The 16,350-nt window shown below is 42.9% G+C and overlaps 1 protein-coding gene across 1 annotated transcript in view; it reads left to right on the forward strand.

Annotated features, from left to right (window-relative positions):
* SPAG1 (sperm associated antigen 1) overlaps positions 1 to 16,350 on the forward strand; it is a 50,889-nt gene that overhangs the window by 26,023 nt on the left and 8,516 nt on the right. The window contains exons 13-16 of the mRNA XM_054708515.1: positions 1,809 to 1,961; positions 9,054 to 9,220; positions 12,906 to 13,038; positions 14,210 to 14,336. Coding sequence (XP_054564490.1) covers positions 1,809 to 1,961; positions 9,054 to 9,220; positions 12,906 to 13,038; positions 14,210 to 14,336 — 580 coding nt within the window. The remainder of the gene's footprint in view (positions 1 to 1,808; positions 1,962 to 9,053; positions 9,221 to 12,905; positions 13,039 to 14,209; positions 14,337 to 16,350) is intronic.

A 16,350-nucleotide genomic window follows, 5' to 3' on the forward strand; every position in this document is an offset into this window, starting at 1 on the left:
CCCACGTATGCGCCCTGACCAGGAATCAAACTGGCAACCTTTCACAGGACAATGCTCAGTCAACTGAGCCACTCTGGCTGAGCTCAAAAGGCACAGGTTTTTGGGTGTCAAAAACTTAGTTTCCCTTCAACCCTTTCCACTTAGGTGTCTGTTGTTAATACATTACCTTCAGACTCGTCTATTCCCTACAGTGAGTGAAATTTAGGACTCTTTATTTAAAAAGCCCGTACCTGTACAGCAAGGCTACTGTAAAAACAGTGGACTCACGTTGTCCTTAAGTGAGATTGTTTAAGGAGGCAGGCATTTTCTTGTTAAAACTTGTGTTTCATTGTAGACCCAAGAGGAGGTGAAAGATGGGACTCCAGCCATGGTGTCCAGGGAGGCTAGAGTGGAGGTTTGTCTGAAGGGACAGCCGGCCTGCTGGGGAAGGCGGTGGGGGGTGCTTAGGTAAGGTGTCCTTAGATAGGCATTGCCTTCTGGGCCTAGGAATCCGGCTCTGATGGTCAGTACTGACCTCCAGCATAAGGGGCATGGGTGATTTTACTCCAAAGCATTGATTCTCAAACTCATTTTTGTTGTTGTTGTTTTTTTCTAAAATATATTTTTATTTATATCAGAGAGAAGGGAGAGGGATAGAAAGACACATCCATGATGAGAGAGAATCATTGATTGGCTGCCTCCTGCACACCCCCTACTGGGGATCAGGCCCGAAATCAGGGCATGTGCCCTGACCAGGAATTGAACTGTGACCTCCTGGTTTATTGGTCCATACTCACTCACTCAGTCACACCACACGGGCAATACAATCTTGATTGTATGCTCTATTTCAGAATATAATGAACTACGTTAAGTAGGGAAATAGCTTTAAACAGTTACTTCAAACAAAACCAAGGAACATAACCTTGAAATACATCTCTAGTGATAGTGAAAATACTTCATAGACAAGTCCAAGATTAAAATTCCTGGCTTAAAGAAGTCATTGTATGCCTGGCTGTGCGGCTTGGTGGTTGAGCATCGACCTATGAACCAGAAGGTCAAGATTCAGTTCTGGGTCGGGGCACATGCCTGGGTTTCGGGCTTGATCCCCAATGGGGAATGTGCAGTAGATAGCCGGTCAATGATTCTCTCTCATCACTGATGTTTCTAACTCTCTCCTTTTCCCTTCCTCTCTGAAATTAATAAAACTACATTAAAAAAATAAGTAATTGTATGCCTCCTTGATTACCTCTGGTCTGTTTTTGAGGCCCTTTAGAAGCAGGTGAATAATAAAAAACTGTATTAAGTTTTAGAGAGATAATTTTCAAACAGCAATGCAAGTTTTTGTGGTTCTGTGCTAAGGTGCCTTATTAACTGCATAGGTGCAAATAAAAAAGTTCCCTTTTAATCCTTCAATAACAATCTGTTGAAAGCCTCCTCTGTGCCTGGTGCCATGATGGGCTCTCTTGGGGTGTAGGGGAGGGGGAGGGTGTGGTAGGGGTGAGGGTACAGTGGGGTGAGGGCAGGGGAGGACGTAGAAAGAGGTGTAGAGGCGGGTGAGGCTCACTGCGTGCTGCCGGGGAGCTCAGTTTCAGTGGGGGAAGAGCTAATGAATGCCAAAGGGCTTTGGTCCTGGTTTCACAGAAAGGAAGTGACCACAGATTTGATTGCTCTGCTACTCCGGGTTTGCCTTTCTGGTACGTTGCCAGGTCCTGAAGATGAAATGCCAGGTAGGTATGTATTTAGTCCGGTACTGCGGTGTACATTCAGTTAGTCTAAGTTAAAGAGTAACTTTCAGAACAAATGACATGTAATATTTTTGTCTCCTTTAGGGCTCTGGAACTTCATCCATTCTCAGTGAAACCTCTTCTTCGACGAGCAATGGCCTATGAGACTTTAGAGAAGTATCAGAAAGCTTATGTGGATTACAAAACAGTGTTGCAAATAGACTGCGGAATCCAGATAGCAAATGACAGTATTAACAGGTAACGGGATCTGAGGGTTAGATGTTTTAGAATGGAATGAGGTTTTTTTTTCTTCCCCTCCTTCAGGCGTGGTGTCAAAGCGTGTGCGTGTTCTCAGTGACTGACTTTACATGAATGATTGCTGCCTTTCCCTCCATCCAAACCAAATGATTCTTTTTTCAACTTAATTTCTAAGTATCCCATAATACATTCTGAGTCGTCCTCGAATACCTTTATAAACATTTTTTTAAGCAATTTTAAAAATTAATTTTAGAGAGAGGAAGAGAGAGAGCGAGAGAAAGAGAAACGACCGATGTGAGAGAGAAACATTGATAGGTTGCCTCCCACATGCGCCTTGACCGACCTGGGGATTGAACCTGAAACCTGGGTATGTGCCCCGACTGGGAATTGAACCCACCACGTTTTGATGTATAGGATGATGCTCCAACCAGCTGATCCACACCAGCCAGGGCCTCTAATACCTTTATATTTGCTTCCTGGTCCATTTATTACTATTCAGTGAATATTCTATTTTTTTTTTTTATTGTTAACAGAACTGTATTACAGATGTCTCCCCATTTCACCCACTCCTTTCCCACCCTCCACTCAGCCCCTGCCACACCCCAGGCCGCACCCCTATTGTCTGTGTCCCTGGGCTGTGCATATAAGTTCTTTGGTTAATCTCTTCTTGTCCCCGCCCCCACCTTCCCTCTGAGATCTGTCAGTCTGTTCCATGCATCCATGCCTCTGAATCTATTTTGTTTGTCAGTGTATTTTGTTCATTAGATTCCACATATAAATGAGATCATTGATGTTATCTGACTTATAAATGAGATGAAGTGATGTTGTCTGGCTTATTTTGCTTAGCATAATAATCTCTAGGTCCATCCATGTTGTCCAAAGGGTAAAAACTCTTTTTATAGCTGCATAGTATTTCATTGTGTAAATGTTCCATAGCTTTTTTTTTGTTTTGTTAATCCTCAGCCGAGGATGTTTTTTCCATTGATTTTCACAGAGTGGAAGGGAGGGAGGAAGAAGGGGAAGAGAGAGAGAGAGACATTGCTGTGAGAGAGACACATTGATTGGTTGCCTCCTGCACTTGCCCCGACCAGGGCAGGAATCGAACCTGCAACCCAGGTACCTAGAATCGAACCTATAACCCCTTGGTTTGTGAGCCAATACTCTAACCATTGAGCACACTGGCCTGGCCTGTACCACCGCTTTTTTATCCACTTATATACTGAGGGGCACTTGGGCTGTTTCCAGATCTTAGCTATTGTAAATAACGCTTCTATGAACACAGGAGTGCATATATTCTTTCTGATGGGTGTTTCTGATTTCTTGGGATATAATTCCTATAAGTGGAATTGCTAGGTCAAAAGGCATTTCTATTTTTAATTTTTTGAGGAAACTCCATCCTGTTTTCCATAGTGGCTGTACCAGTCTGCATTCCCACCAGCAGTGCACAAGGGTTCCCTTTTTCTCCACATCCTCACCAGCTCTTGTTTGTTGATTTCTTAATGGTAACCATTCTGGCAGGTGTGAGGTGATATTAATTTGCATTTTTTTCTGATGACTGAGCATTTTTTCATATATCTCTTGGCCATCTGTATGTCCTCTTTGGAGAAGTATCTACTCAGGTCCTTTGCCAATTTTTTTTATTGGGTTGTTTATCTTCCTTTTGTTGAGTTCTCTGTATATTTTGGAAATTAAACCTTTATTAGATGTATCATTGGCAAATATGTTCTCCCATACCGTGGGCTCCCTTTTCATTTTGATGATGGTTTCTTTTGCTGTGCAAAAGCTTTTTAGTTTGATGTAGTCCCATTTGTTTATTTTTTTTTCTTTGTGTCTCCTGCCCTAGGAGACGGGTGAAAATTCTGCTACGTGAGATGTCAGATTTTACTGCCTGTGTTTTCTTCTATTATTCTTACGGCTTCGTGACTTACATTTAAGTCTCTCATCCATTTTGAGTTTATTCTTGTGTAACTTGGTGGTCTAGTTTCTTCCTTTTGGCGTGTGCTTGTCCAGATTTCCCAACACCACTTATTGAAGGGACTGTCTTTACTCCATTGTGTGCTCTTGCCTCCATTGTCAAATGTTAATTGACCGTAATGGCTCTGGTTGATTTCTGTGCTCTTTGTTCTGTTCCGTGGATCTATTGTGCCAGACTGTTTTGATTACAATAGGGATTGTGTTGAATCTATAGATTGCTTTGGGTAGTGTGGAATTACGTCTAATACATGAACTCAGTATATGCTACCACTTGTTTGTATCTTTCTTTATTTCTTTTTTCAGTGTCCTATGGTTTTCTGAATTCAGGTCTTTTACCTCCTTGGTTAAGTTTATTCCTGGGCATCTGACTTTTTTGTTACAATGGTAAATGGGATTTTTTTTTTTATTTTAGTGTCTCTTTCTGAGAGGTCATTACTGGTGTATAAAAATGCCATCAAGCGCTAACCGGTTTGGCTCGGTGGATAGAGCGTTTGCCTACGGACTGAAGGGTCCGTAGATCAATTCTGGTCAAGGGCATGTACTTGCAGGCTGGATCCCTGGCCCTAGTCAGGGTGCGTGTGGGAGGCAGCAGTCGATGTGTCTCTCTCACATTGATGTATGAGGAGGCCTTGAGCAAAATTGGAGAAAATGAGGATGGCATGTTTGGATTAATTCATTTTTTAAATCATGCCTTACCTCCCCACATGGTCCTGTTGTGCTTTGGAGAAAACTGTTGGAAAGATCTGTATTCCTGGAGCTTGTGCTCTGGTCACACGGACCCTGACTGATGCCTGTCTGTCTGGAAGAAAGGGATGTATATGGGTTAGTAGATCTAGACTGGACCTGGATCAGACCTGGGGCATTCACTGCCTCCTCCCTCCCAAGCTTGTACAGTCAGGAGTGCCCCCTGGGAGCTCTCCAAGTCGGTTGCCCTGCTGCAGAGCCGTCTCACTGCATGTCAGTGCTGCCTCCTCGTACGTTCCTGACACCCTTTTGCCCTTTTTATTTCTGGTTAATTCCATCTCCTCCTTTAGGAGAGGACTTGCTTCCTGGAGGAAAAGGCTTTCCCTGATCTACTCATCTCTTTCCCACACCATGTATGCACTTAGGACACTGTGTCTCTTATCCCGCAGCTTCCACATTGTGTGCAAATGCTCCGTCCCTCCCTTCTCATAAAATATGTTTCCTCTCACCCTACTAGGAGTTCCTTGAGGTCAGGACTTGTGTTTCATCCGTCTTTGTGGTTTCAGGACCTTGCACAGTAGATATCCTCGGTGAAAAGGTGTTAAGGGAATGCATTCTCCAGCAGAGAGGGCATAGTTCACTCCGGGGCTGCTGGGGGCTCTCCCTGCGAGTCTCCAAAACAGTCAGGGAAAGTAGGAGCTTCGCCCAGAGTCGGCGGTTCCTGTGAAACAAAGCCGGAAGGCACCTGACGTACCTGCCAGAGAGGGGGGCCTGCTGGAGAGGTGTTGTAGGGATTGCAGTGCACAGCCATAGGCTGAATGGTCTGAAGGGAGAACTATGTCTGAGAGACTGATTACTCACACTGAGCCTTCTGCATTATGTTTGTTAAAACAATTGAAGTATAAGTCACATAACGTAAAATTAACTATTTTAAAGTATGTAACTTAGTGACTATTTTAAAGTATGTAATTTAGTGACTTTTCTAGTATATTCACCATGTTGTGCTAGCTCTATCTAGTTTAAAGCAGTTCATCACCCCAAAAGGAAACTCCTCATTCTCATTCTCATTCTCATTCCTCATTCTCCCTTCTCACATCCCCTGACAAACACTAATTTCCTTCCTGGCTCCGTGGGTAGTTCATGTAAATGGCATCATAGGATATGAACCCTTGGTGTTGGCTTCTTTCATTGGGAAATGTTTTTAAGGTTCATCCATGGTGTAGCATGTATCGGAACTTCCTTTTGATGGCTGAATAACATTCCATGGCATAGATACGGTACATCTGTTTATCCATTCACCCACCAATGAATTTGGGTTGTTTCCACCTTTTCGCTATTGTGAAAAGTGCTCCTATGAACATTCAAGTACGAGTTTTTGTTTGCGTACCTGTTTTTAGCTCCTTTTGTTGTATACCTACGAGGCGCATTGCTGGGTGATATGGTAATTCTGTTTAATTTTTTGAGGATTGCATTATACTTTTTATATGTGTGCAAGAAGGCCCTTTTATACAAATTAACTTTTTAAAAAAATATTTTTATTGATTTCAGCGAGGATGGGAGAGGGAGAGAGTTAGAAATATCAGTGATGAGAGAGAATCATTGATTGGCTGCCTCCTGCATGGCTCCTACCGGGGATTGAGCCCACAACCTGGGCATGTGCCCTTGACTGGAATCGAACCTGGAACTCTTCAGTCCGCAGGCCTACGCTCTATCCACCGAGCCAAACCAGCGAGGGCTACGAATTAACTTTTTTTTTTAAAATAAATTTTATTGATTTTTTACAGAGAGGAAGGGAGAGGGACAGAGAGTTAGAAACATTGATGAGAGAGAAACATCCATCAGCTGCCTCCTGCACACCCCCTACCGGGGATGTGCCTGCAACCAAGGTACATGCCCTTGACTGGCATCGAACCTGGGACTCTTCAGTCTGCAGGCCTACACTCTATCCACCGAGCCAAACCAGCGAGGGCTACGAATTAACTTGTAAGACTCATTTACTTTTGTAATTGAATGGTTCTTGCTGGTATATCATTATATAAAATGAGGAGGCTTTGTCTGGTATTGCCATGTATGCTTTTCTGTAAAATATCCCTTTAAAATTTTCACCATTCTTTTTCATGAACCCCATATTTATGCTTGCTTTTCCATCCAGGCAACAGCAGTTTTTTTGTTTACTGAAGCATTTGTGCTTACTTTGTTTCTGTCTTCCATTAATCACATTCCTCTCTTCCTCTCCAGGAATCTTACATGTAAAATTCCCTGCATATACTTACTTACTCCCTGGCAACACATCATCTCTTTTCCGCCGCTTCTTCCTTCCTCCCTGCTGGTAATACAAGTTTTGCTTGAAAATTCTTATTTTCTAAAGCTTCTTTTTCTTTTGCAGTTGTGGGTGGTTATACATTCTTTTTCAAATTTATTTTTTACACCAAAATATATATTTGGTTATCATAGCCAAAGAACACTATTGAAGCTTCAGTTTAAAAAACCGGGAAATTGTGTGTACGCTGTTTGTCTCTATAAATGCAAAACTTTTCACACAAAAAGTACTACCGAGTTAATGAACTTGAATGCAACCTCCAGCCTTGAGGAGCTCCCTTTTAAAACCAGATCCATTCCAAAGACGTAATCCTATTTTGCTTTTAAATAAAAGTACGATATTTTGCCGAAACCGGTTTGGCTCAGTGGATAGAGCGTCGGCCTGCGGACTCAAGGGGTCCCAGGTTCGATTCCGGTCAAGGGCATGTACCTTGGTTGCTGGCACATCCCCAGTAGGGGGTGTGCAAGAGGCAGCTGATCGATGTTTCTCTCTCATCGATGTTTCTAACTCTCTATCCCTCTCTCTTCCTCTCTGTAAAAAAAATCAATAAAATATATTTTAAATAGTACGATATTTTGTATGTTAAAAATGATGAGAGTGATAATTGGGGATGTTAATTGGAATTTCATGATGGCTGTTAGTAAATGTCATTAATACAAGGACCCTCATAGACTCCAGTATCCTATTCTTTATTATTTATGCATATAAAATCAAAAAAAGCAAGTTATTTTAGAGATGAAAACAAGATAAGGTAAGAGTATTTTAATTGCAGGTAAATATTTTAAGAAAAAGCAATATTCCACATGACAGTTTTAGCCCAGGCTTGCTTGCTTTATTTATTTATTTATTTATTTATTTATTTATTATTTATTTATTTATTTATTTATTTATTGGTTTGAGAGAGAGAGGAAGGGACAGGGATAGAGAGAGAGAAACATGTGGGGGAGAGACATGGATCAGCTGCTGCCTCCTGCACATCCCCTACTGGGTTCACCACCCGGGCATGTGCCCTGAATGGGAACTGGACCAGGCTCCTCTTGGTTCATAGGCTGATACCCACACCAGCCGGGCCATTGGTTGGTTCTAGTATGTGCCCTGACTAGGGACTGAACCCCTGATCTTGGAATGACTGAGGATCCCGCCAGGGCAGCCCAGTCTTGTACCCCTGTCTTTACAATTTGGGCATAGAAATTCCCTAGTGCTTCTGAGTATTCTCAGGAATAACACATTATCAATTTAGTAGTCATATTACTTGTTATGTGGGACATTTCTTCTAGGCCTCCTCAATTTTGTTTTTACATTTCACCTTTTAAAAAATTAAAATGTTATTGCATGTATATTTTTAAACAAATTACAGATGTCTTAATTTTTATTTTTTGATAAAAAAGAACCTAAAGTTACATAATTTTGGGGCCCTAGCCTGGTTTGGTTTAGTGTATAGAGCATCGGCCTGCGGACTGAAGGGTCCCGGGTTCAATTCCGGTCAAGGGTGCATAACTTGGTTGCAGGCTCCTCCCCGGCCCGGGCCTTGGTCAGGGCTCATGCAGGAGGCAACCAATTGATTTGTTTCTCTCACATCAATATTTCTCTCTGTCTTTCCCTCTCTCTTCCACTTTTTCTAAAAATCAATGGAAAATATCCTCAGGTGAGGATTAAAAAAAAAAAAAGTAAAGTTACAGAGTTTTTGGCAACTTTTAAAAGTCCTTTTGAAGAGTTTATATGGACAGGGAAGTACACAAATGCAGAGCCTTTGTAAATCTTACTTCTTTCTTTGTTTTGTTTTTGTTAATCCTCACCCGAGGATATTTTTTTTCATTGCTTTTCAGAAAGAGTGGAAGGGAGGGAGGGAGGAGAGGAGAGAGAGACACAGATCTGAGAGAGGCACATTGACTGGTTGCCTCCCACTCACACCCTAACCTGGGGTGGGGAGGGAACCCACAACACAGGTTTGTGCTCTTGACCGGGAATCGAACCCATGACTCTCTGGTGCATGGGCCGATACTCCAACTACTGAGCAACACTGGCCAGGGTGTAAATCTTAACTCTTGATATGACCTTTGGTAATATGAAAAGCAAGTTGCATGATCAATAAAGAAAACTCATGTCCTTTTTAGAATAACAAGAATTTTAATGGATCTGGATGGACCACGCTGGCGGGAGAAGCTGTCACCCATACCTTCTGTGCCCGCTTCTGCGCAGTTGCGAGCTTGGCGGCCTACAGCAGAGACGCCCCCAGACCAAGTGGGAGAGTCCTGCAGCCATCAGCAACCGGGCAGCACAGGTAGGGGAAGTCTGTACTCCTTTCTTTCAAGGGTTTTTTTGTTTTGTTTTTTAATATATTTTATTGATTTTTTACAGAGAGGAAGGGAGAGAGAGTTAGAAACATTGATGAGAGAGAAATATCAATCAGCTGCCTCCTGCACACCCCCTACTGGGGATGTGCCCACAACCAAGGTACATGCCCTTGACCGGAATCAAACCTGGGACCCTTCAGTCCGCAGGCCGACGCTCTATCCACTGAGCCAAACCAGTCAGGGCTCAAGGGTTATTTTGAGCCCTGTACATTTCACAGTAGAGCAGTAGAATAAGAGCATAAATTTAGGCGCCGGGCCTGGGATTAAGCCCTGTTTACCCTCTTTCTAACTACAGAGTCTTAAGAACTTGCCTCACACCTCCAGTGTCCTCGTGTATATGATAGGGATTACCATGAGCAACTACCTCATGGAGTTGCTCTTAGGAATAAATGGAGATAGGCATATAAAATACTTAGCACATGCTGACTGTAAGATTACAGTAGCCTCAATAAAGATAAGTTAGCATTATATTAACAGTAAGAAGGAAAAGAGTTAAGTAGCATGCAGTTCTCTGTGACACCATTAAGATCAATGTATTTTTTTAAAATATATTTTATTGATTTTTTACAGAGAGGAAGGGAGAGGGATAGAGAGTTAGAAACATCGATGAGAGAGAAACATCGATCAGCTGCCTCCTGCACACCCCCTACTAGGGATGTGCCCGCAACCAAGGTACATGCCCTTGACCGGAATCGAACCTGGGACCCTTCAGTCTGCATGCCGACTCTCTATCCACTGAGCCAACCGGTCAGGGCAAGATCAATGTATTTGAAATAAAAAACACCCGACTACATAAATATCCAGCAGATACTTCCTTCTGCCTCATGTCCTAGTTGTGAACGTATCTGCATTGCCGTAGTAGCTACCTCGTTGCTTTGTGCAGTGCTTAATACATGGGACCGCACCCTTGCTTTCTGCTTTAAAGCTAGTTGAGGTCTCATTTCTCCTGCCCGCTGAGGAACTCTTTGAGTTCCCTGGAGGAGCTTCATCTTGCAGAAACCCTGAGGTTCCAGAGCCGTGATGTCCCAGTGGCTAGTGTTAGACCTTCATCTCTCATGGCCTTGGAAGAAGATGCAGGGACCATCTGCCAAGGCTTTTAGGTGACTCAGCAGTCCCAGGGAAATCGCAGAGACCTCTCCTTTCCTGGAGTCCATTATTAACGGGGCCTGGCCGAACGCATTTGCTCAATGAAGGGTGGCTGTGATTTACAAAGGACATTTACTAACCATACTGTGGATACGCCATAGCCAATCATAAGGACACGTATACTTGGCTCTTTCTGTTCCTGGTGCACTGATTATTAGTGAGAAAGGATACCAAGGGCTTACAAACCTTGGAAGAAAAGCTGGAGGAAAGGTTTTTAGCAAGTTGAGGGGGGAAAAATACTGTGTTATTTCCTTTTAGAGCTTATATATACCAGCATTCATGGGGAGTGTCATTTGACCCCTTTGAAACTTGAAACATTAGAAATATTCTGTCATTTGAAATAAGAAAATGAGAACTTAATACGTTGTGCCGTTTATACAGAGGGACAAATAAGATTATCATTTACATTCAAGTTGATGCTATAAATTCAGTACACCTATCAATATTTTTAGATCACAGAATTTAAAAGTATATTTTAGATTTTAGGTTAAGGATTTTTATTTATTTATATAAAGTTATTCATAGGGTAAAGTTACTACATAGATTTAAAACTTAAAATTTTAACACTTTGTGTTAGCAAACTTTGGTTGTAAGTAACAGAAAATCATAAGGAATGGTTTTGGCTCAAGTGACTAAAAGGGCCCAGGTCGGCTCTAGAATCACGCACAGCTCATCACGGTTCAGGCTCGGGCCGGAAACAGGGGAGCCACAGCAGTTTTAGGTTTCATGTCTGTACCTATCAGTGTCCAAAGGGAGAGAAACACCATTGCTTTTTCTGTTGGCTCGAATTCTGTTGCTACTTTAAAAAAAAAAAAATACATGTTTTTATTGATCTTTAGAGAGAGAGGAAGTGAGAGGGATAGAGAGATAGAAACATCCATGGGATAGAAACATCATCAATAGGCTGCCTCCTGCACGCCCCCTACTGGGGATAGACCCCACAACCTGGGCATGTGACCTGACCAGGAATTGAACCAGCAACCTCTTGGTTCAGCCACTGAGCCACAGGTTCAGCCACTGCTTATTCTAGTGGGTCATGTGCTCATTCCTGAGCTGGTCTCTGTGATGAAGAAGTGCCATGTGCTGGTTGGCTTAGGCCTAGGGTCAGTTTCTCCTGAACACATGGGCTGAACAGGAGATGATGGTAGCTGCGAGGGACCCTCAGAGCGGGGAGCAATGGATCCTGCGCAGGCAGTCAGCCGTGATCACTGCAAGACAATAGCTAATGATAATATTTGGGACGCTGATCGCAGATAACAAAACCCAAGTCTTTTTAAAAAATATATATATTTTATTGATTTTTTACAGAGAGGAAGGGAGAGAGGGATAGAGAGTTAGAAACATCGATGAGAGAGAAACATCGATCAGCTGCCTCCTGCACACCTCCTACTGGGGATGTGCCCACAACCATGGTACATGCCCTTGACCGGAATCGAACCTGGAACCCTTCAGTCCACAGGCTGACGCTCTAGTCCACTGAGCCAAACCAGTCAGGGCCAAAACCCAACTCTTAATAGCTTGAAGCAAAAAAACGAAACAAAAAAAACCCCAAACAGGTTCTTTTTGGCTCCTATGGTGGAGAAGTCCACAGGTGGGTGGGTAGCTGCAGGGAAGGCTGGATTTAGGACTCATTCTCCTTCAGCTCTCTCTCTAGGCCCCATTCTCAGATAGACTCTTCCTTTGTCTCCTAGGATGGCAACATAGCTCCTCCTTTCACCCTCATTCCACAGGAAAGAACAAGAATTGCCTTATCAGATGCTGCCACAACAATCATATTGCAGCTCATTGACTCTCATAGGCCCAGCCCTGACCAATTAGATTGTTTTGGCCAAGGGAACATAATGTGTTGATAAAAAAAAACAACCCAAACCCAAAGATTACCCCAAGAGATAGGGCTAGGGTAGGGGTTGCTTTAAGCCACAGGAGTAAAGGGTGGAGGAGGTGTGATTTTCCCAAAGAACTTTAGGGTACTGGACAAAATGTCTACTTCATGCTTTAGTGGGTTGGTTTGTTTGTCCATTTTCCACGAAATAGTTATGTAATGAAACACTAGGTTTTTGTTTTTATTTTGGAAAGCACATTGGTTCAAGCTGGGCTCCGTGAAACAGGGAAGGGCTGAGGATAGTGGAAGCCACAGGAGAGCCTCACAGGGAAGTCAGAAAAGGGCAACCCTAGGTATCCCTGTCTCTCAGAGAAAAGGCATGCCAATGTGGGTAAAGATGGCAGAACTACTCGTAGTTTACATGTTTTCCAATTTGGAAAAAGTGTCATAATTGTATAATCACTTCTGCTTACAGCCAGTTTATCTTTCTAATTTGTATACAGTTTTGTTCCATTTAGACTCTAGCTCCGCACGGTAAGGGGGGCCAGTTGATCTGCAATCAGTTTCCGTACAGCTGCACTGAAGGTTTTGTAGAGGTGCTTCTATAAACATTTCCTCTGTTTTTATTTTTTTGGGCTCCATAGATGAAAAAATGTTTAAAACCCTTAAAGAAGAAGGAAATCAATATGTAAAGGACAAAAACTATAAAGATGCACTTAGTAAATACAGTGAATGCTTACAGATTAACAATAAGGAATGTGCCATTTATACAAACAGGCAAGTCCTTTGTAACTTTATATATTTCTTATGTTAATATGTTTTATTTAAAAATATAGACAGACTAATTGTCAAAGGTTTTCTCCATGGTTCTGATCATTTATATAGCAACTTGTCTCAGAGGTGTGTGTGTGCGGGGGGGGGGGTGGAGGGGCGCGGGCATAGGAGTCCTGGAGAGACTGCAGACATGAGGTGTGGTGGGCTGGGGGGTCTGATGTGGCCTGAGTTACGCACAGGCTGGCGTTCCGGCTGGGACGGGTGCTCTGACCCTTCCTGGCTGCGGCCTCGCTGCAGCTACAGGCCTGAGTGTTGTTGTCCTCCATGGTGGGACTAGGACCGTGGTCGGCAAACCGCGGCTCGCGAGCCACATGCGGCTCTTTGGCCCCTTGAGTGTGGCTCTTCCACAAAATACCACGGCCTGGGCGAGTCTATTTTGAAGAAGTGGCGTTAGAAGAAGTTTAAGTTTAAAAAATTCGGCTCTCCTCTCCCTACATCTTAACTCTTACCCCAGGGCCTTTGCTTTGGATAATTGTCACTTCATACTCTGGGCTTCCATTTAAATGTCTCTTCTCCTGGCGAGTCTTTTCTGGCTGCTCTTGCCCTCTCCTCAGCCCCACAAGATCTGATGAGATTCTCAGCTGTGTCCTCCCAAAGCACTTTACAGATTTTATTGTGTTCGCTTTTATTTTTTAAAAAAAAAAATATGTTTTTATTGATTTGAGAGAGAGAGAGAGTGGGGGGGGAAGGGAGAGGGAAAGAGAGGAACATCAATGAGAGAGAATCACTAATGGGCTGCTTCCTGCACGCCCCCTACCAGGGATGGAGCCTGCAACCCAGGCATGTGCCCTGGCCAGGAATCAAACCGGCAACCTCCTGGTGCATGGGATGCTCAACCCACTGAGCCACACCAACAGGGCATGTTTGCTTGTTTTAATGGTCTCTTCCTTGAGGGCAGGGGCTGTATTTTATTTGCATTTGTATTCCCAGTGCCATAATTCCATGTGTTGCAAGAACATTCCATGATTGTACTTAAGTGTTAGGTTTTAATTGAGAAACAGCTGTGGTATATAGATACATAGTTAATGAGCTATTTTCTGGTTTTTCTTAGCAGTCAAATTTATAGGTATATTGTCTTTCCCTTTCATAATACTGAGTTCCATTGTTACACCAGAGCTCTCTGTTACCTGAAGCTGTGCCAGTTTGAAGAGGCAAAGCAGGACTGTGATCAGGCGCTTCGGATAGATAACGGGAACGTGAAAGCGTGCTATCGGCGAGCTCTTGCTCATAAAGGACTCAAGGTGAGGACCTCTTCATTTCAATATATGAAGTTCAGCTCCAAACAAATCAGGTCGTTTTCATGAACATCCATCTAGGGATCTAGGAATGGGAGTAAGATTATCCTGGGATTTAATCCTCGTTCTATACTAACCAGTCCTGAAACCTTGGAATAGGCCTCAGCTTTCTGCTGATTATAATGAGGAGCTAGATCATTTCTAAGGCTCCTTCCAGCTCAAACATTATTACTTATTTCCTGATTTTCTAAGGAGTGTTGTTAGTTACGAAAAGTCTCCTTAAAGGACAGGAATGTGTGTTTTTTACTGACTTCCTCTAGGCCACCAGCAGTGCCATTGGATTTCTCCAGCAAAGGATTGGAGTTGTCTGGGGTGGGAGGAAGGCATCCGAAGGGAAGACGGTAGAGACGTATCAGAAATTGGGAAGCTCATGGTGATTTGGGTCTTAACTGACTGGTGGTTAGTATGGGACTATCGAGTGGCATTCTTTAAGAGAATCACACTTTCAAAGAAAATATTTTATAATTATGCTTTGGGGATTATTTTTGTTTTGGTCTTTAGATAATTTTGTTGTTGTTGATTTGAGAAAGAGAGAGAAACACTGGCTGTGCTTTTCCACTCATTTATGCTTCCATTGGTTGCCTCCTGCCTGTGTCCGGATGCGGGATTGAACCTGCAACCTTGGTGTACCGGGATGATGCTCTAACCAGCTGAGTTACCCCGCCAGGGCTGCTTTTGTGTATGCTGGTTCTTCTGCATGGAAAACTTGAGTGAATGTTCATGTTTGTCTAAAATAATATCACAAGGGAAAATCAGACCATACAGAACAAAATGATGTTTTCTGAAATGGCATTTTTTTTTTTATACTAACCCTGGCCTATTACGCTTTCTGCTGGTCATCTTTTTATTTTATTTATTATTTATTTATTATTTTTTTAATCCTCACCTGAGGACATTTTTTCATTGATTTTTAGAGAGAGTGGAAGAGAGAGGGAAAGACGGAGAGAAATATCGATGTGAGAGAAACACATCGATTGGTTACCTCCTGCACGAGCCTTGACCAGGGCCCGGACCAGAGAGGAGCCTGCAACTGAGATATGTGCCCCTGACCGAATCGAACCCAGGACCTTTCAGTCTGCAGGCTGACACTCTATCCACTGAGCTAAACCAGCTAGGGATGAAATGGCTTTTTAAAAAAATATGTATTTTATTGAATTTTTACAGAGAGGAAGGGAGAGGGATAGAGAGTTAGAAACACTGATGAGAGAGAAACATCGATCAGCTGTCTCCTGCACACCCCCCACTGGGGATGTGCCCGCAACCAAGGTACATGCCCTTGACCGGAATCAAACCTGGGACCCTTCAGTCCGCAGGCCGACGCTCTATCCACTGAGCCAAACAGGTTAGGGCATGAAATGGCATTTTTAATAGTTAATTTGATTAAGGTCTAATCCAGTGAAATTCACACATTGTAAATGTGCAGATCTTGGATTTCTTTCTCAGCAATTTTTTAAAAATTGACATTAGTAATTTAATGTGTACAACATAATGATACGTGTATATATAGCAAAATGATCACTGTACCGTCCTTCACCACACATTGTTACAGATCTTTTTCTTGTGATAAGGACTTTTAAGATCTATTCTCTTAGCACTATCAGATACATACTGCAGTGTTATTAACTACAGTCACCTTAACTCTATACCCTCATCAATCATTTATTGTATAATTTGAAGTTTGTACCTTTTGACCACCTTCACCCATAGTGCTTATTCTCCACCCCTCACCTCCCCTCTGGCAGCCACCAGTCTGTTCTCTGTATTAGTTCAGGTGTGTGTGTTTGTTGGTTTGTTTGTTCCACATAGCAGTGAGGTCATATGGTAATTGTCTTTGTCTGTATGACTTGGCATAATGCCCTCAGGGTCCATGTTGTTGCAAATGTCAGGATCGCCTTCTTTTTTTATGGCTGAATAATATCCCAGTGTGTCTACACACCACATCTCCTTTATCCGTTCTTCC

This window comes from Eptesicus fuscus, chromosome 19, assembly GCF_027574615.1.
Source record: "Eptesicus fuscus isolate TK198812 chromosome 19, DD_ASM_mEF_20220401, whole genome shotgun sequence".
Lineage (NCBI taxonomy): Eukaryota > Metazoa > Chordata > Mammalia > Chiroptera > Vespertilionidae > Eptesicus > Eptesicus fuscus.